Genomic DNA, 19435 nt, shown 5'->3' with positions numbered 1-19435 from the left:
GGGAGAAACATTAAAGCAGCAAATGGGAACATTAACATCTCAGCTATTTAATATAATTTTATTGAGTGCTTGCAAAGGTATACCTAATTGAACAGACCGTTTCACTTTACAGATGCAGTAACGCTTCTGTCTCTAAGAAAGCATTCCTTAAAAATTTTGACAATTATTAAGTTAGAAGATCAGAATCAGAGGTAGTGCATGTATGCCTTTAGGTGTGTGTCTTCCTGTAGAACTTGTGAATTGCTTACAGTTTCAATCACAACATTAGTATTACTGTCTACAGTTGCATCCTCCGCAGGGGATATTTGATATTAAAGAGCTCATGGAAATCAAATATACTTGCCAAGTGCCCATCAGAAAAAAAAAAGAAGAAAAAAATGTGTATTGAAAAATCATAAAATAAGGTTGCAACGCAAACTGAGATAATAAGCTGCCAAGTAATGAAAATACATCAATCCTTTTATTTCCAACTAAGAAACTCCAGGTCCACCAGTGTAACTGTGTAAGCCCAAATGGGGTAAGATTTTTTCCCAGCCTCTTCACAGAAAAATGGTGCAACCTAAAATGAGACTACTGATTACAGGCTTTGTTCCTTGGATTCTGCAGCTCTATCGCTCCCAATAAAAATGTTTTTGATGGACACGGGCAAATATATATAGTTTATGAATGATACACCTGCGACCCAAAGAAAATTATTAGTATACGACAGTCATGTAGGGATGCAGCATTTTACCAGTGAAAGTCAGCTGTAATAAACAGAAAATCTCAATATAAACAAGTTTCTACCGTTGGTCCAAAACAATTTCAGAGCAACCTTTACATGTCTGTGGCCTCAAAAATACAAAGAACGTACCGTTTTATCTATTCAGTGCATGTGTACTTACAGAAGCCCACCTCCCCAGACTGTCAGGAATGTGATTATTTAGCCCACTTTTTGCAAATGGGAAGTTAAGCGTAGTACATAGGTGTCTGTACTACTGCAGACCCGCCTGGGCGCGGCTGGCTGCGCACGCGTTCCCACAAGGATGTATCTTTCTGGCACCGCTGGAAGCGTGATTAGTGTATGTCAGTGCGTAACATCATTACTTTGAATAGCAAACGGAAGCAGAACCCAAACTTCATTCTGCAGCTCGGCATCCACGTGGATCCCAGTGAATCTAGGCCGTTTTACATCGCCATAGACATGTCAGGTAGAAAGTAAGTTTTATTATATCACGGTGATAAGTCGAAACAAGGACGGTTAGTAGGAGCCTAAAACCGCTTTAGAACCACTCCGTTTGGGCAGTCTCGGTTTGCGGGCATTACACTTTAACATCAGCATCTCGAGTAACGCCGAGAATGCCGGCCGGGCCCCGCCGCGCCGCCGGCAGGAGGTCAGCGCCCGTGTGACACCGCCGCGGCGTGGCTGGGTGGCCGGGACGGGGCGACGCGCGGGGCGCATCCCCCCCGCCCGCTTGCGCGGCCACGCCGCGGGCTCCGCGCACCGAGGCCGCCGGGCAGCGCGGGAGGTGCGCACGCCCGGGCCGGCGGCGGCAGGAGCGGAGGCGACTGAAGTGAGATGCAGCCGAGGTCCAAAGCACGTCCGAGAGCTGCTCCTTCGGCGGGGCCGGCCCGGGAGGGCGGGAGGCGGCGGGGCGTTCCTTGCGCTTCGCCAACGGGGATGCCGCCGGGGCTCCCCGCCGGCGCGGAGCGGGAGGAAGGGACGGGACGCTCCGGAGCGGGCGGGCCCCCGGCCGCGCCGCTCCCCTCCCCTCCCCTCCCCTCCCCGCCCGCTCCTGCCGCCGCCGCCGGCGAGCCGGAGCCCTCCCGGCTGCACGTGCCGGCGCGGGGCCCCGACCGCCCCCGGGGCAGCCGCCGCGGCCCGCCCCGCCACGGAGACGCCGGTTTCGGCCGGTGGCCCCGTCCCTCCCCCCCGCCCCCTTACCTGTGCTGCAGCCCCACCAGCCCCAGCGTGATGACATGGGGCACGTCCAGCTCGGTGGGCCACACGCCGGAGGCGATGCAGCCGAACACGCCGCACTCCTCCCGGATGCCCAGCTCCTCCAGCTCCATGGCGCGGACGGCACGTGGCGGTGGCGGCGGCGGCGGCGGGCGGGTGGGCGCGCGGCCCCGGCCCCGGTGTGTGGCGGCTCCCGCGCGCTCCTGCCGGCGCCGCGCGCAGCCAACAGCGCCGCGCCGCGCGGGGCCGCCGGTAGCCTGTTCGCGCGGCCGGCCTCATTTACATACGGGGGGGGGGGCGCCCCGGCCCCCGCCCCGCCCCCTCCGCCGCTCCCCCCCGGGCCCGCGCCCCCCGGCCGTTGCCCCCGCGGGGCGCAGCAAGGCCGGCGGGGGGGTTGCCCGTGGGGTGGGGGGCGCGGGGAGTCGGCATTGGCCGGGAAATGGGACGGGGCCGTGTTTGCGTGGGGTCGTTGGGGAGGGGACGGGGCGGCCGCCGGGGTTCGGCCGGGCGGGCGGAGGGGGGGGGGGGGGGGGGGGGGTGTGCTTAGCGGGGCGGAGAGGGGCGCGGGTCGTCCCCGCAGCCTTGGGCGGCGATTGGCGGGCGGTGCCGCTGCCCGCCGCCCCGCCTGCCCGCCCCTTCCGCCGGCCCCTTCTTACCCCGGCGGCGGGGCCCGGCGGCGTGTGCTGAGCCTCTCTTCTGTGCCCTAGGTGCCTGCTCCCGCTCCCGCCGCCGTAGCCATGGCCCCCGCAGCATCAGGTAACCGCCTGCCCCCCCCCCGCCAGGGGAAGCCGCGAGGGGGCGGCCCGCGCGCCGCGGCCGTTGAGCGCCCGGGGGATCCGGTAACGGTCAGGCGCGGGGGCCGGTGCCCGCTCAGGCGGGCTCGGGGTGCGGGCGCCTGGGGCGAGCTTTTTCCCCGCCGAGTGTTAGGTTTGGGTTTGTTTTGGGTTTTTTTTTGCGGGTGAGGGGGGGCACGGCTGCCCCCCGTCCCGCAGGAGAGGCGGCGAGGGGCAGGTGAACGCTTCGAGACGAAGCTTCAACCCGCTGCGGGCGGCTCGGCTGCTGCCGCCGACCCGCGCCGTTTGGCTCTGTGAGCTTCGCGCTTGTCTCGAAGCTTTAAAAAAAAATAAATCGGTAAAAGCGGCGCGGCTTCTGCCGGCACCGCCTCAGGCGAGTGAAAAGCCGTGGTAGCGCGGCGGCGAGCGGCGCGGCGGGAGCGTTGCGCCGCTGCCGCCAGCGCGAAGCTGCCCGCCTGTGGCTGGCGCAGCCCTCCCGGCCCCGCGGCGCCCGCTTTCGCCCTCGCTCCGCGGAGGGAAACCTGGCCAAGCTGCCCTGTAGTTTTGGGGGGGGGCTTAGCGTGCTCTTCGCGGTCACTGACTGCAGCGTGGGAGCCTGATGGGTCTCGCTTTGCGGGCGACTGATAAAGTATGCGTACTTGGTGGGCTTACGTGCAGAAGTGAAAAATTTCTTTCGATCTAAAACGGATTTCTTTTTTTTTTTTTTTTTAATTTCTCTAGACCTTAAACTTGGTAAAAAAGTTAATGAAGGTAAAACAAAAGAAGTGTACGAGCTGCCAGATATCCCGGGATGTGTTCTCATGCAGTCCAAAGACCAAATAACAGCGGGAAATGCAGCCAGGAAGGACCGAATGGAAGGGAAGGCTGCCATTTCCAATACAACAACTAGCTGTGTGTTTCAGTTGCTTCAAGAAGCTGGTAAGTATTTCAAAGGTAGAATACGTGCCTATGTATTACGGATACTGTTGCAAAACAGTGATGTTTCTATAGATTGGTTTATCCTGCCTTGAGGCTGTGATGGTTTTTTTGAGTGTCTCTTCTATTAGTCTTTAGTTACACTTTTCCCTCTAGTACTACAGAGCTGGATGGGCGACTTGTTCATTTGGAACATGAGACTATCTGAAGTAATCTTCTAATCGCAGATAACACTGTGGTAGTTTCTCCTGCTTGTTTGGACACACCCCTATTCCTTCCCTTTACTTTTGTCCGTTCTTCCCTACCCCCACACCCTTTTGCCTGTAATACTGGAATGGATGTGTCTTGCCTTTCTTACTACATCTGCCTGCGTAGAAGTCCCTGATAGCTAGCGGCACTACCAGACAATGTCTAAGCTGTGTGAAATTTGTGTATGAATGTTAAAAGATAAAATCAGAGTATCTTTTTTTATGTTTTTTTTTTTTCCCTCCGTCTCAGTTGTGTATGCTATATCAACTTAAAAGTTTCTGTACGCTTTGTACTTAAACGCTTATGAGGACTATATCACAAATGCATACATCGGTCTATATTGAATGTATCAGCAACTTAATGCTTACTTTAAAAGACTTTAAAGTATTTCTGATGCAGGAAGTGAGCTTTCATGGAGTACGTAACTAACTTGAGTCACTCAAGTAACTTTTGCACCACACTTCCAAAAATGGAGCCAGTATCTTTGCTTTGAGAAAGCATTTTTGAAGTGTCTTTGACTGAGAAGTTTGCAAGTTGCAAAGAGGAATTTGCACTGGTGGGTTTCTAACTTGAGCCTGCAAACAGTACTATAGTACAGGCACCAGTAAACTTGGTTAAGACCGCTTACAGCTGCATGCTCAGTGCACTTTGAAACATTTGCACAAAGATTGCTTCAGGTACCAGCTGATCTGTTATAAGGGGTAGGGATACTTCTCAGACAGTCAAACAGTAAAGTCCTAGCATGTTTCATACGTGGGGAAGAGAAAGATGGTTTCTGCAGAGTTTTATCTACCTGTATTTCTGTGCAAGTAACTCTTAAAATATGGGCTGAGACAAAGATATATCAAGTCATTCAGTATAATCATCAGTTACTGGCTTTCTTGGGAAGCCAACTGTGCACAGTACAAAGAAGCCTCTGAGGTTTTTCTGATTATTTACAGTTGATTAAAACTACCAGTTTTCATGTAGGAACGATTAATGAGATGTTTTGCCTAATTTTTAAATGGCAATAGTGAAGATAACAATCAAAATAGTTCATATCTGTGGGATATTAAATGTAAATGTGAAGAAGCCATGCTGTAGACCTCTCAAAGATCCTTAAATGGCTTGTAACTTCAGGTGCTGTGGAACAATATGCAGAGTAAACTGCAGCTGCATTTTAAAGCAACAAAAGCACTTCCAGGGTTCTTCTCCAGTTTGCTTATTTGACTGGCATAAATTGCAGATAATGTGAATGCCTTATTGTAGAAGTAGTTTGTTTGCTTTGCGCAACTCTTCTTAACCTACTCTTTCAAAGGTGATGATTTACCAAGTTCTGTTAAAGTTTCTCTCCCTTTTATAATACAGCTAATGTCAGCCCTTCAAAAGCACACATCTATCTGCACTATAAAAAAATGTAGTAGTAAACCATGCGGGAGCCTTAATGCCTGGATTTAGAAGTGACTTAATGTGCAGTTGATTATTTAAATCATTCTGCCCTTGAGGGAAATGCAACAAAATCTGAAGAGTCAACGTTAATACTATATTTTTAAGACTTTAATTTTTTCTTTATGGCTCTGGAAGTAGAATGGAATAGAGCTGCTGCTTGGTTCGACTGGATGCAGCTCCTTTGTCTTCTGTTTCTGGCAGATGCCAGTTGGGCTTGGCAGTTGTCTTGCCCTGGGGGGAGAAAGGTGGGACTTTCCTCAAGAGAGACATTGTGGGGGAGAAGCCATTTTGCACTTACAGTGCCTATCTGTATCTGTTTAATATGGGGTCATCTTAGAATTATGTAAGAAGGTCGACTTGCAGCAGGTTTGTGTGTGTGCATGCGCTTCTGAGTCTTAATGTCTTTTGCCTAACAAATCACTAAGATCTAGTGCCCTAAATAAATGTTAGTTTGTAATGAAAGGGAGGACTAAGTTACTCTCTTCCCTGCCCCATGCTCCTTTATTAAACAAAGTAGTGAAGACTACCATGCTCCCTAACTCCTTTGAAAGCCTCCAATTACTGTTCCGTGTATAATGGATCTTCCACCAGAGAGCATGGTTGGGTACTTGGTTGCTGCTAACTTTTGTTCAAAAACAAACCATTTTGAGGGATATTTTTTTTTTTAAAAGCTCTCTGAACAAACTTATTTGCAAGAATAGGATTTCTGACCAGAGCATAAGGTTCTGAGCTACAGGTGAGTGTTGTATGATGAAATTGGCAAAACTAATGACTCATGGAAGATAACTGCATCGATTGCCTTTTGCAAGGCCAGAGTGGGCTTAAAATACCCTGAAGAGATTCATTGTGCCCCTTAAGTCCAGAGAAGAACAAGATTCAGTTGTACTTAAAATTAAAGATGTTTGTGATTCTTGTTTCAACTGTGGAGTGTGCCTAGTAATGGAACTAAGCTGCTATCTTTATATTTAGGAATCAAAACAGCTTTTGTCAGGAAACAGAGTGACACAGCATTCATAGCAGCTCACTGTGAAATGATCCCGATTGAATGGGTGTGCAGAAGAATTGCTACTGGCTCCTTCCTCAAAAGAAACCCTGGCGTCAAAGAAGGATATAAGTTTTACCCACCCAAAATTGAGATGTTCTACAAGGTAAGTTTCCTGTGATGTTCATCAAACTTAATACAGAGTTCTAGCTCTGTTTATGTCTTTTACAATGCTGACAAATAAAGCGAGTAGTGCCAGTGGCTGACCAATCCTCTTAGTATTGGTAGTTTTGCCATCCTAATGTTTTCCTACATTCTGTCCAACAGCTGTTTTGTCTGAAGTGCGTATAATGTAATACTGGCTTACAGGGCCATCAAACAATAACAAGCTAAACTTTACATAAAACAGAAGAATGTTTTATTTTTAAGGTATAAGGACTCTTTAGGCATAAGCCTAACGCATCAGTTGAAACAGATGTGTTGCTATATTTGACGAAATTAAAATAAACAGTACTTGCATGGTGAGGGCAAGTAGCTAGCTAGTCACTTAGGATTCTGAACTTCTTTGGGAATGCATGCTGAAAGAAGTGTCTTGTGAACTATGACCTGAAGTGTTGTTTGTAGTGTACCCTGTCGCTCCTGGGGCACTGTCCAAACTTGAAGTGCTTTTAAAGATACTCAGGTGTTACAGTAAGTTTTTCCAATGTTGCTGTCACTTTCTTTTAGTGCTAATCATAAAATACTGGTTTGAACCTGTATTGTTTTTTGAAAAAGAAACAAACAAAACCTAGTATTACCTTCTAATGGTTATTTTCCTCTTATAGTAAGCTTACATTACATGACGTATATGTTTCTGTTTTCTTAACAGGATGATGCTAATAATGATCCGCAGTGGTCTGAGGAGCAGCTAATTGAAGCAAAATTCTGTTTTGCTGGACTTACTATTGGCCAGACTGAAGTGGATATTATGGCTCGTTCTACTCAAGCTATTTTTGAGATCCTGGAAAAATCATGGCAGCCCCAAAACTGCACTCTGGTAGACCTGAAGGTATAAGAATCTGATTTTGCACAATCCTGGTTCTGACAGGAAATATATCACTGTATAGTTCCTAAAATAGGATTCTTATTGTCTTTTTAGATTGAATTTGGTGTTAATATTCTGACAAAAGAAATTGTACTTGCTGATGTCATTGATAATGATTCATGGAGACTGTGGCCATCAGGAGACAGAAGCCAGCAGAAGGACAAACAGGTAGTGTTTTAATCTTTACCTTCAAAGTCAGTTGGGAAGAATGAAAAAAGTAAACCTGAACAGTTAAACATCTGCTTTGAGTGGCTTTTTGTGGATAGTCTTATCTTGTTAGAGTAGCTCATAGGGTACCTAATGTCCAATCCTGTTCTCATTAAATAGTTGATTGTCCGGTTTATGGTAGGAAAAAAATCCTCTGCCTGTGTATCTTCAATAGGAATGCCCAACGGCAGTATGGAATGGAGCTACTGTAATGAAGCATGGAGCTTCCAGGGGTAATAAGAATTTCTGATTTGTTGTGCAGCTAGTAAAACAGTTGGACAACAAATCGGTAGGAAGAATAGAAACTTTGGTTCCCAGGTCTGCCTCAGAGTTTCTCTGTTTATTCAGAGTGGTATGCTCTACTGGAAGAGATCTGATGATACATAAGAGGGATCTGCAGGGAGGATGTTTTTCTTCATTATTTTGGTTAAGCTTGAATCCAATATTCAGTTATCTCTAAGTGTTACTAACAGACTGTGTCCACATATGAGGGCTGCAAACATAAGTCTGAAATAAAACTTGTCCTATATTTACACTTGTAGCAATTACACTTGTCAAATAGCTCTGAACTATCAGATAAGTAGTTACAGAAAAACTGGTTTTGGGAATGCTGCTGCCGTGGAGCTTCTGTGATAATCGTTGAGACTAGTAACAGAGACCCCATGAGAGAAAGTGGCTGTAAGCCACAGGGGAAGATTTCAAAGTGTGTGTGTGAGGAGGGGTATTAATTTTAAATTAGGAAGCAGAGCTGCTCTCTTGTTTACTTTACCTGAATTATGTAGTAGTATGCTTGAGTGAATTGCTCTGACAGTGCTTTTGCTCCTCTCCCTAAAATAAGGTACATAACATCATGCAGAATGCAGGTTGGCTAGTGCAGCACTACTGCAGGCAATCATATCGTTACAAATACAATTTTAAAAAAGTTGTATGTCTTTCCTTAAATTTACCCTTTGGGAAGCTTCCAAAACCTTGATACCCTCATGGCTAAAAGCCTTTCATGTTGTAAATGGCCATGAATTGTAATGTAGAATGTTGTTTACACCTACTGAATGGTTCTTCATTAAATAGCTCTTCTCTGCTTCCATATCCACTCTCTCCTATCTCTGTACCAATGTCTGTTCTCCTTCCTGTGGAATTGCTAGAAACTGCATACATATTTCAGTTGGGGTATTCTTACAAATTATGGTAGCAAAATGACTGCTTTGTGTACCCAGAACATATTAACTTCAGGTTTGGGGTTTGTTTTTTTTTTCTCCTCTTTTCAGTCCTACCGGGACCTGAAAGAAGTGACTCCTGAAGCACTGCAGATGGTTAAAAGAAACTTTGAATGGGTTGCAGAAAGAGTGGAGGTATCTGTTTTTATGAACAACATATCTAGACTTTGATAACTGCGTGTCTTCAATCCTGTTGACTGCTTTTCTTCCCTCGCTGCCCTTCACTCTTTTCCCTAGTTGCTTCTGAAAACAAAGAGCCAAGGTAGAGTTGTGGTGTTGATGGGATCTCCTTCTGACCTCAGTCACTGTGAAAAAATAAAAAAGGCATGTGCAACCTTTGGAATTCCTTGTGAGTTAAGAGTGACCTCTGCTCACAAAGGGCCTGATGAAACCCTGAGGATCAAAGCAGAATATGAAGGTAAATGCCAAAGAACTACTGATTCGGATTGAAACATTTATCAGGTTCAAGAATGACTTGGCAACTTAAGGATTTCTGTGGGGTTTTTCCCATCTTTTGTTAAACAGAACACCAAGCTGTTACAATGCTGTTCTACAGTTGCTAATTACATAATGACAGGTTATAGACTGCACTAAGCAATTATGGAGTCATGTATTGTCCTACTGCCTGGCCACAGCTTCCATTTACTCAAAGTCTAACCTCTGCTTTTATCCCAGTACCAGAACTACTTTGCCCAAGCCTTGATCGTGTTAGTACCCTTATTGTAGCATCTTGCTGGTGATGCTGGGCCTTCTGAAATGAGGAGGAGTTATAGTTTCTCTAGCTGACTGAATATTCTTATGTCTTACTTAGGAGGCAGATGTTGCTCCCATCATGTTTTCCTGCCTGTTGAATGAAAATATTCTTACTCGTTATCTTAGATGTCATGAGAAAATGATACTGGATTTAAATTCTTATCTTTACCAAGACGACTTGACATCTCTTCCAAAGTGTTTATAGCCTACCAGAAAAGAGATAAGAACTATTTATTTTTGTGGGAGTATACTTTCTACTTTGTGAAACTACAGATGTGGTAACCATAGTTGAGAAACACTTATTTTGAGGTGAACTCTGTAAGATTTAAGGAGAGGAACGCTTAAAGATGCCAGAGGTTTAATGGCTATGTTGTCTACAAAGCTAAGCAGCACCTATTCCTCTGAATACTGAGACTTCCCCTCAGAGGCAGAGTAAGACATGCTAACTTCAGTTGTGGTAAACACTAGCTGGGATTTAGGGCTGCAAGATTTGGAAGATATTTCTGTGAAGGGGGAAGTTCGACACACAATTCTAGCGCTATGTAATGGAATTGACAAAATAATTGCAAACAGAATTGTGGACTCAAAGTTCCCACAAAAGCAGGCGGCAGAGAACAAGGTGATTGCTTATTTCTGAATGTCTTCTTCCCTTCCTGTCCCTCCTCCCTCCCCCAGGAGATGGAATCCCAACAGTGTTTGTTGCAGTAGCTGGCAGAAGCAACGGTTTGGGGCCAGTGATGTCTGGTAACACTGCTTACCCAGTTGTCAACTGTCCTCCACTCTCTGCTGACTGGGGTACTCAGGATGTGTGGTCCTCTCTCAGACTACCCAGCGGTAAGATGATCTTCAACTTACTCTCTTGTTCTGACCTAGCTCTCTTGTTGTTGTTGTTGTTGTTGTTCTAGTGTACATACATATACAAACACACACAGCAAAACACTAGAAAAGTAGCTGGATCAGTACTGAACAAAGTCTTTAGAAATATTTTGTGTACAATCTTTGACTTCTTGATGGTGAAGAGTCCAATAGACAGAGCAAAGATTACATAGGAATAATCTTTAGAAAAATATAAACCTCAGCTTATCCTTGCTAAACATTCTAGTTTGAAATTGGAATTAGTATTAATGGAGATTTAAATAATTGAATTTTGTTCCATTAGAGCTGCATTTTCCTTAGTATGAAAGATCAAAAAGTATCTTTTTCCACAATCAGTGTAGGTAAGAGCTTAACTCTATTACTTCAGTGCATAGTGACCTGTATGATTTTTAACTTTGTTAGTGACTTGAATGGATGCTTGGCAACTAGGAAGCCCAAAAGTCTGTTACCTCTGTATCAGGAGAGTCATTTGGTATGCTGGCTTTTGGTTTAAAATGCCACGAAGCAGTCATGTTAGAAGTAGTGGAACGCGTGACGCTTCAGTAGCTTTAAAACTAGATTATGTGGTTTGTGGAGGCTGAAACAAACACTGTCTTAAATTGTTCTTCAGAGGCAGGTTTTTGTTTGACTATAAAATATGCTTTGGTAAGTGGTACTCTCGTCTCTGCAGGTCTTGGTTGTCCTACTACTCTGTCACCTGAAGGAGCTGCCCAGTTTGCTGCCCAGATATTTGGGTTAAACAATCACTTGGTGTGGGCGAAACTGCGATCAAACATGTTAAACACCTGGATCTCCTTGAAGCAGGCTGACAAAAAACTTCGAGAGTGCACCTTGTAAGTCATACTAACAAGTAACTTTCCTTAGTTGCACAAAGATAATGGTGTGTGTATTCATTCATATTAGGATTTACATTTGGATGAGCTCAAAAGTCCTGCATCCTTCCTTACAGAAGAAAGCATTGTTAGAACAGCAGATGAAGTCTGTTGTGTCCTCATCCTTCCCTTGTGTATTTTTTTAACATAACAACTTAGTAAAAGATGGGGAAGTAGTATTTTAGGTATCTCATTCTGTTGCTCCAAAATGGTGCTGTTCTGCTTTTTAGTGTATACTGTTAACTACAGACTATGTCAAGAGAATGATTTGGTGCAATCTAAATAGAATTCAACTAGTCTTCTGTATTTGTAACAGTAATATTCTTCTGCAGTAATAATGTATGTCTTGAACTTTATTAACTCAACTGGACTGCAAACTAAAACCAGTACTGATGCTGTTCTGCTTGCAACGATGGTATGCTTTCTTTAGCAATAAAATGGCAATATATGCTGTATTAATGGGAAAAGGGGCTGGAAAAATGTTTTGAGAGTGTGAAATAAATACCTGCCTTATTTAAAAAAATGTATATACATACATGTTTTGCGTGTTGGGTTTTTTTTTTTTAAATATGTGTGTGTATACATACCCCATTGATATCTTCTGGAATGATGTGATAAAGTTGACACCAATTCTCCTGTTCATAATAAGCTATAACTATGAATGGTTTGAGTGAACTGTAACTAGGCTTGTTGCCTGTTTGCTGTAACTCTCACCTAGTAAAGTCTTTGCCCTTTTAAATACAAGGCAGATCTCTGCCTTCAGTAGTTCTAAAGGGCCTATGTGATGCTGTCAAACTGTCTTCATACACTTCAATAACTCTAGCTATTATATATCTGTATCTCCTCACACTGTTTCTATGGAAATTATACTGAACTGAAGAGGGGAATAAATAGTTAAGCAGCAAAGTACTGGGGGGAAATCTAAGCATGACTGCCTTGTCTCTGCACATACCAATCTTCTGAGTAGGTACAATTCTAACAAATATGCAATTACTCAATGTATGTAACATCTATGCTTTGACAATTATAAATAAACTATTGAATTCAAAGCTTCTTCATGGAGATTTATTGAATAAATACACTCAAAAACTAGCCGTCAGCTGTGGTTTATAACTTAAGGTCCTGAAGTTAGGCAATACTATTGTAAAAAGCTTATGCACTAAAACCTGTATGGAAAGGTATTGGGTGACAGTCTTCTGGAAGATACTCTACTACTTGATGAAGTGTCTCTTACAGAAGGCAGTGTTGCTTTGTTCCTAATGTACTGCTTTATGATTGTGTGGTAGGCTGAGTAACTGGAGTAAATGCTGCTGCTGCTGGCCTCTTCCTTTACAGGAGGGGACCACATCTTACATGCAGTTGTATAGAAGAGCTCTAAATAGTGCTCTCAGCAGAACTTGAAGAGAGAGCAAAGTGCAGGGTTTTTTTTTAACTGATCAAAGCTTACACTATAGCAAAATAACTAGAACTCTTTTCTTAGTCTTGAAGGCAGTTGATTTTTTTTTTAATGAATTTCCAAAGGAAATACCAATAATGGTGAGGGCTAGTGATGACAAAGAGGTTGAAATGCCTTGGTGGCACACCATCTCTGTGGAAGCACTGACATGAAGGTTAGCTCTCCTAGCAAGACAGCGGTATTAACTTCAACTAGCAGAAAAATTTATGAGTGAAAAGAGATGAGGGCATTGTTTGCTTGAGTGAGTGAATTGGATCGTCTTCCCTTGTAATCAGATGAGCCAGAGCCAACAACTGTGGAGTGCAGCACTTCTTTCTCCCGGTGAGAGCAGTCTGCTAGCTCAGCTGTGTAACAATACATAACCTGAGGGTGAAGTTACACAAGAGGTGAAGGTGTCATTTCCTATTGCTCCCCTCCCTACCCGACATTGCACTGGGTGTTAGCTCTGATGGGTAATCAACTGGACAAGCTTATTAGTCACCTGGCTACCCTAGCACCATGGCGAGACAGACAACCGCCGCCAGCCAGTTGTGTCTCTCCTTTCCACCCCCGCGGCTGTGTTGTGCTGCTGTCTCTGTACAGTCTGCCCCATGCAATAAAAACTAGTAACAGCCGAGGGCGTGAGTGTTACACCTGGGCTATTCTGTACTGTCTCTAGTTACTTTTCTCAAACTACTTGCACCCTGATTATACTAACTTCGTTTGTAAAATTGTGCCAGTTTACGTTGGGCATGAGCACGCCAAGTGCTTTAGTTGCCATAGAGATGGTCATTCTTCAGCTGTTGGATGGGGTGGGTGGTTTGGGTTTTTTTTGTGCAGCCTGTACTGAACTCTCAGATGCAAACCCTCGCTTGAGCAGTTGCCTTGCACAGAAGTACTAAGAGCAGCTAGCATTAACAGCGTGTCACTGTCATCAGCAGGTAAAACTTGCGAAGTCTGTCGTATCTGCAAGGACTTTATATAGTTGTCTGAAAGGCCAAAGTGCTGCATGTAGCTGTTTAGTTATTTAGCTGGAAGTTCTTCACAAAGCTTCTGCTATGAAATGAAAATACTTCCCCTTGGTTCAGCATTCCAACTATTACGTTGATGCACAATAGCCTGAGAGTTTCTTCAGCCAGAAATTGCTTGTGTAGCACTTGAGGTTTTTTGTCCAATTTTAAAAACTACCCCAACAAATTCTTAGAAGTGCTTTTTATCTTCACAAAAACTATTACACAGAGGGGTTACTGAAATTTAGTTGCATATTTTAAATTGAGTTGGAATACCTGTAATGAAAACCTCATTTTTCAGCACCTGCTGTGGAACCTAGGACCCTGGATTAGATTGTGTCCTAATTAGCAGAGTTACCTGCTTACCAGTGTATGTTCTTGAAAGATACCAGCAAGGAGCTGCTTAGACTTAGCAGAGGGAAGTGCTGAGGGCAGGACTTGTTTTACATTCCACACTGCTTCAGGTACAGGTGAGCGGCACCTGGTGTCCAGCGTTTATAACACGATTTCATTTGCAAAGAAAGCCAAGCCTAAACCCAAACAACCCATCCTGTAAAAATGAGGGGAAAACCAACCATGGTTCCCACTGATTTGTCCTGCATCCGCAGTTCAAAGGTTAAAGCGCCCATCCAGGACAGTGACGGTATGGTTTTAATATCCTCTGCCTGTGGAGAGTCATAAAAAGAGAACTGAAGGCCTAGGAAAGGATGCGATCTTGACTTCTTGGGGATGGCACTAAGGCACTCTCTGGTTTTGGAGCCTTTCTTTTTGAAAGCTATTAAAGCAATTCATACCTAAAGAGAAATCATGACTGTTGCCTCACTGGAGTGGGCATTTGAACCTTTTCTCACAGCTCCAGTGATTTCTTTAGCAATGCAACTTAATTGTAAAATAGTGTTGGAAATCTTGAGCCATGATTCTATGATTCTATGCTTTAAAATGAAATCAGAGGTGCCTGTTGTGCTGTATTTGGATCACATTGCAGTAGGCATGTCATATGCATATTCAGAGCATACTTCCCCGTTCAAAACTTCCAAAAGCTTACACATGAGAATGCTCAATTTCCAGGCTCAGACAAAATAAGGTGTAAAGGTTGGTTGAATAATCAAGACTTTTGTCAAGGTATGTACAAGAAGAGAACTTTGAAGTTGCACAGAGGGTTGATTTAAAAAAAAAAAAAACCACGAAACCAACAAACCAAAACAAACCACAAACCCCAAACTTCCTGCAGAGCTTAAGTACCTCTAGAATTGGGTTGCAGTCCCAGTTCCCAAATCCTGTTCCATTTCAGATCTAAGCGTGTGCATTCAAAACTCCTCAGAGTTGCTGTGCAATGGCTACTTGAGCGAGGGAGACCTAAAGCCATTTAGGCGTCTGCTGTTGTGCTTTTGCAGAAGCATTTTAGATCTTGACAGGGCAGAACAGCCTCTTACTCATCGAAGCCTCATCAGGATACACAAAGCCCATATTCCAGCTGGGATCTCGAAGCGTACCTACTCACTCAAAACATAATACGCACGCTACAGGTGAGAACAGTCACCCAGGTTATAAGCACTTTAATCCCCTCTCTGCTTGGGGAAAAGGGACAAAACTTAACTTTTCCCTTACTTCTTAGAAGAGCACTTTAACCACCAGAGGCATGTGGGGTTCTGTAGGAAGGGAAGATCTTAATTTCGCCTGCTCTCCCTCCCCGTTTCAATTTGTTTCCTTAAATAACTGCAGCAGGGGCTGGACCACAGCAATGCTGCAGCTGCCTCTAGAGCTTTGGGATTCTGCCTCAGGAGTCTCGTAGCAGGCCTTGGGCAGGTCCCCTTATCTTTCTTCAGTATGGAAATGATGACTATGAAATATCAATTCAACTAGACTGGGAGCTTTCTGAAGGACTTACTTCCTGAAGAGTACATCCTGAGAGTAAAGAAGATCTTAGACTAGGAGAAGACAGAAGATTTGCTGTTCCCCATGGAAGGTAAAATTTGACACTTCTTGAAGAAGGAATTAAGATGTATTTGCATGGAACTTGGTAAAAGAATTAACAGGTTTTCTTTCTGTCTCCCCTCCTGATGACAGACGTCATCACCCATAGGAGGGTATCTTGATAGAAAAAGTGCAGCAAACAAGTCGTCAAAAGCTCAACAGATGCTTGAGCATATCAAGCATCAAGTTCAAGTCTTTTCGAGGACAGAGCTTTTCACAGAAAAGAATGAACAGGTTGTCTTTCACAGGAACTCGGAGCTTCCAAGACACGGGGACCTCACCCAGCAGGGTGCAGTGGGCTGAAATGCCTGATAAACAGCTCTGATAAACCGGCACAGGAAAGAGGACAGGCTGTGGCAGCCCCAGGTAGCCCTCAGTCAGAACTAAGGTCTGATGCAAGAAGGGGGGAAAAAAAAAGGAGGAAAAAAGGGAACAAAAGGGAAAACAGAAAACCCCAAACCAACCACGGCCACCTTAGAGCAGCGTCAGGGAGAAGCTAGGCCACTTTGCCAAGCACCTTGTATAGCTCTTTATGCTGATAAAAAACATTCCTAGCCGACAGACCAGGAAGCTCTTGAATGCAAGGAACCAACACTCACACAAACAGATGATATAGTTAAGTAGTTCAAGATGCCAAGCTCCAGAGAATTTCTATTTGGATTGGAAAGTGACTGTATTTGTCTTAATACAGCACAGCTCCCTGTCTGCAGTTTCCCATTACATCATTTCCCTTTTCTAACACACTTAAACATCTAGTAAATGGCCAGCTTCCTAGCTCGTACAGGTTCATATTCAGTCTGCTTTAGAAGTTATTTCCAATATAGGACATTCTTCCATCTTTCTTACCAAACAAAACAAAGCCCCTCAACTAGAAGTATAAAGACTTCTTTACCAACCCCTTTCTAACATTCAAAACTTCTTGTCCCGGAGAGCCTGCCACATTCTCGTAGGCAGTCCTGACTGCATTTAAGCTACATCACTTGCACTGTCACTAGTGCAATTATGTTTTTAAATCCATTGTGAAATCCTGCTATTGGCCTTTGCTTGTAAAAGCAGTCATAGTCATGAGCATCCAGGAAAGTGTAACTTCACCAAAATCAAGGCTCAGAACTCAGTAGACTCTTTATTTCACTTGGTTTTGGTAAAGGCTTTAGAATAGCTTACATCCTGGCATTAGACATTTTACAGCTTTTTTTTTAATTGCAGAAAAGCACATAAATGACAGGGTAATGGACAGATTTCAGTGTGATACCAAGTGGATGCAATAATCCTTAAACAGGTATCTCATGTCTACTCGCTAACTGGAACAACCTTCTTCCCATCAGAAATCCAGTTGCAGATAGCCAGGTTTCTACAGTCAAAGACAGCACTGAAAGAGCAACATCTCAGACTTGGTCAGGTGCAGGCCAGGCAGTTGTGGTTTGTCTGCTGCTCCTGAAGACCTGCTCAAAGCCAAGGTTTCAACCATTCTCTCTGGGAACTGGCCCTGCCCCAGCTGATACTGTCAGGTGAGCAGTGCCTTGCGCTGCAAGTCTCCCTTGTGCTGTTCAGCAGACTCAGTTGTGCAGATCAACTCTACCCTGTCTCACTTGTAATCAGTGCAAATGACGCTATACTAATATTTCAGTATCTAGCAAACATTTACCCCACCCCTCACACACTGGGACGGAACTCAAAGGAATGGGTTAGATGACTGATAAAACCAAAAGGACGAGCACACTGTCCTTCCAAGTCTCGTAAAGCCTCTAGCAATGTTTGAATCTGGCCGAGTCTTTCATGGGTCTGAGCAAACATTTCTCCCTGCTAATGTTCTAGCACCACTTCAAGTTTCATAGCCAGCCCCACCCACATCTCTTAAGCCATCTCTGAATATTGTCCTTGAAGAGACTTAGGACTAGTAAAAGGTCCACAGAGAAACAATTTGCTAGAAAGAATGTGATGGGTGAAGTTTGTACATTTTGCCGATTTCCAAAAGAAAAATCAAGTTAGATGGAGAAACACAAAGTCACCATTTCACACTAAGAAAACAGAAGTTTCTGAACCTAAAGTTCATTTGTTCTCACCCAGGGCACCAAGCTGTTGCAAGAAATTATGTTTGGTAGGAGTAATTTAAGGTAAAGAGACTAGAGGTGAATATTAATCATGAATTAAGAATTTCAGTGAGATCTCTGGCCACAATTTAGCAAAACTGGGAAGAGGTCCCTGCCAGAAAGATTTGCAAAAACACACATCAGTTCTGGGCAGACACTTATCAGTACAGTGACTCCAATCCCTCATGTTGAAGTTTATGACCTTTCTCATATTAACACACATGCACATCCAATTTATTGTATAGCTATTTACAGATCACCAATCTTTCAAGACACATCTAGTTTTGTTCTCACACTTATGTAAAGAACACGTCTACATCAACTTGTCAATCACACGATTGAACAGGGAAGGCACAATCCCATAAATAAGGCACCCCGACACTAACTTGGGGTAGCTCTCATTGGCTGGCCCAGGGGCACTGCCTAGTGAAGGAGATGACCTTATGTCGTGACAGAGAACACGCAAGGTTGACAATTTCCCTGGCTGTTGCTCATCATCAGGTAAGACTAATCATTAACAGTCTTGTACCTTGCCTACACAGCAAGTGAGCTTTCCCCCTTTTCCCTTTTGCTCATGCCTAGATTGCTTGCATTCCACTCAGGCTTAATTACGTTGATTGTCAACTTTACTATAATAATGTAAGTTCATCAAACTTGGTCCTTAGTCTGTCGCTGTTTTATCATTTGATAGCTAAAGAATCCTTGCTGTGTAACGGGGGGGGGGGGGGGAAGAATTTTAAAAATAATCAAAAGAATAAGGAAGTACCCCCCAAATTCAAAACACTACGTACATAAGTACGTACCACGGAAAGGGTGGTCAAGAATTGGAACAGGCTGCCCAGAGAGGTGGTGGAGTCCCCATCCCTGGAAGTGTTCCAAAAACGGGTAGATGTGGCACTTCGGGACATGGTTTAGTCTAGTCTACTCTTGATTGGCTTAGAGTAGACTTGGTAGTGTAGGTTAATGGTTGGACTGGATGATCTTAAAGGTCTTTTCCAACCTAAACGATTCTATGATTCTAAGTACAACATGGTATCTCTCTTCAAGGTATTTACTGGTCTATGGTTATTGGTCTATGCCAACATTCAGACGAGCTTGTTCTGCCCCATTCTAACTGCACAAAGTGACAAAATCTGCTCCACAAAACAACCACTTGAAAAAATTTCAACTTACAAATCCTCTTAAAAATCTTTCCTTCCCATTTGCAATTTCATATCACTCCCAACAGCACCTACAGCGATCATGTGTGTGGAATAGTCACTGAAGAGTAGTACTTATGATCAGTCTTAACACAGCATGTGTTAATCACAGTAACTTTGCTTTTTTGGTTGTTGCTGGTTTTTTTTAATAAAGTTCTCTTACATGGTTTACAATTCCGGAAGTAGAACTTACATATGCATAGGACAGTGCAAGCCAACTGACACTTCATCTGAATTTTTATTAAAAACTCATGAGAATGTATAGAAACTCCTAGAAGCCACATCTTCCAGCAGCCCAGAGAATACTCAATTTCAAAATTAAAGCTCTTAGCATGAAAAAAAAAAAAAAAAAATTACCACTAGATTTTTTGGGTATTTCAAGCCTGGCTACAGGGACTTTTCACTGTCAAAAAA

The 19435-nt window shown here is 44.2% G+C and overlaps 2 protein-coding genes across 2 annotated transcripts in view; one reads left to right on the top strand and one right to left on the bottom strand.

Annotated features, from left to right (window-relative positions):
* Window positions 1–2052, bottom strand: part of PPAT (phosphoribosyl pyrophosphate amidotransferase) — a 45832-nt gene extending 43780 nt beyond the window's left edge. The window contains exon 1 of the mRNA XM_075709293.1: window positions 1925–2052. Within this exon, the coding sequence (XP_075565408.1) occupies window positions 1925–2052 (128 nt within the window). The remainder of the gene's footprint in view (window positions 1–1924) is intronic.
* A 624-nt stretch (window positions 2053–2676) lies between these two features.
* On the top strand, window positions 2677–11278 carry LOC104024908 (multifunctional protein ADE2). The gene is made up of 9 exons (XM_075709294.1): window positions 2677–2695; window positions 3454–3651; window positions 6295–6473; window positions 7176–7355; window positions 7446–7559; window positions 8864–8947; window positions 9050–9230; window positions 10241–10399; window positions 11112–11278. The coding sequence occupies exons 1-9, from the start codon at window positions 2677–2679 to the stop codon at window positions 11276–11278; spliced, it is 1281 nt and encodes a 426-aa protein (XP_075565409.1).
* Window positions 11279–19435: the final 8157 nt, after the last annotated feature.

Source organism: Pelecanus crispus, chromosome 4 (genome assembly GCF_030463565.1).
Source record: "Pelecanus crispus isolate bPelCri1 chromosome 4, bPelCri1.pri, whole genome shotgun sequence".
Lineage (NCBI taxonomy): Eukaryota > Metazoa > Chordata > Aves > Pelecaniformes > Pelecanidae > Pelecanus > Pelecanus crispus.
The sequence above is the reverse complement of the archived record's forward strand: the minus strand, read 5'-3'. Positions and strand labels throughout refer to the sequence as shown.

Excerpts from the sequence above, each read along its gene's own strand:
- LOC104024908 (XM_075709294.1), top strand. Across the intron at positions 9,231-10,240 it reads GATCAAAGCAGAATATGAAG|GAGATGGAATCCCAACAGTG; the intron begins GTAAATGCCAAA and ends TCCCTCCCCCAG. Across the intron at positions 10,400-11,111 it reads CTCTCTCAGACTACCCAGCG|GTCTTGGTTGTCCTACTACT; the intron begins GTAAGATGATCT and ends TCGTCTCTGCAG.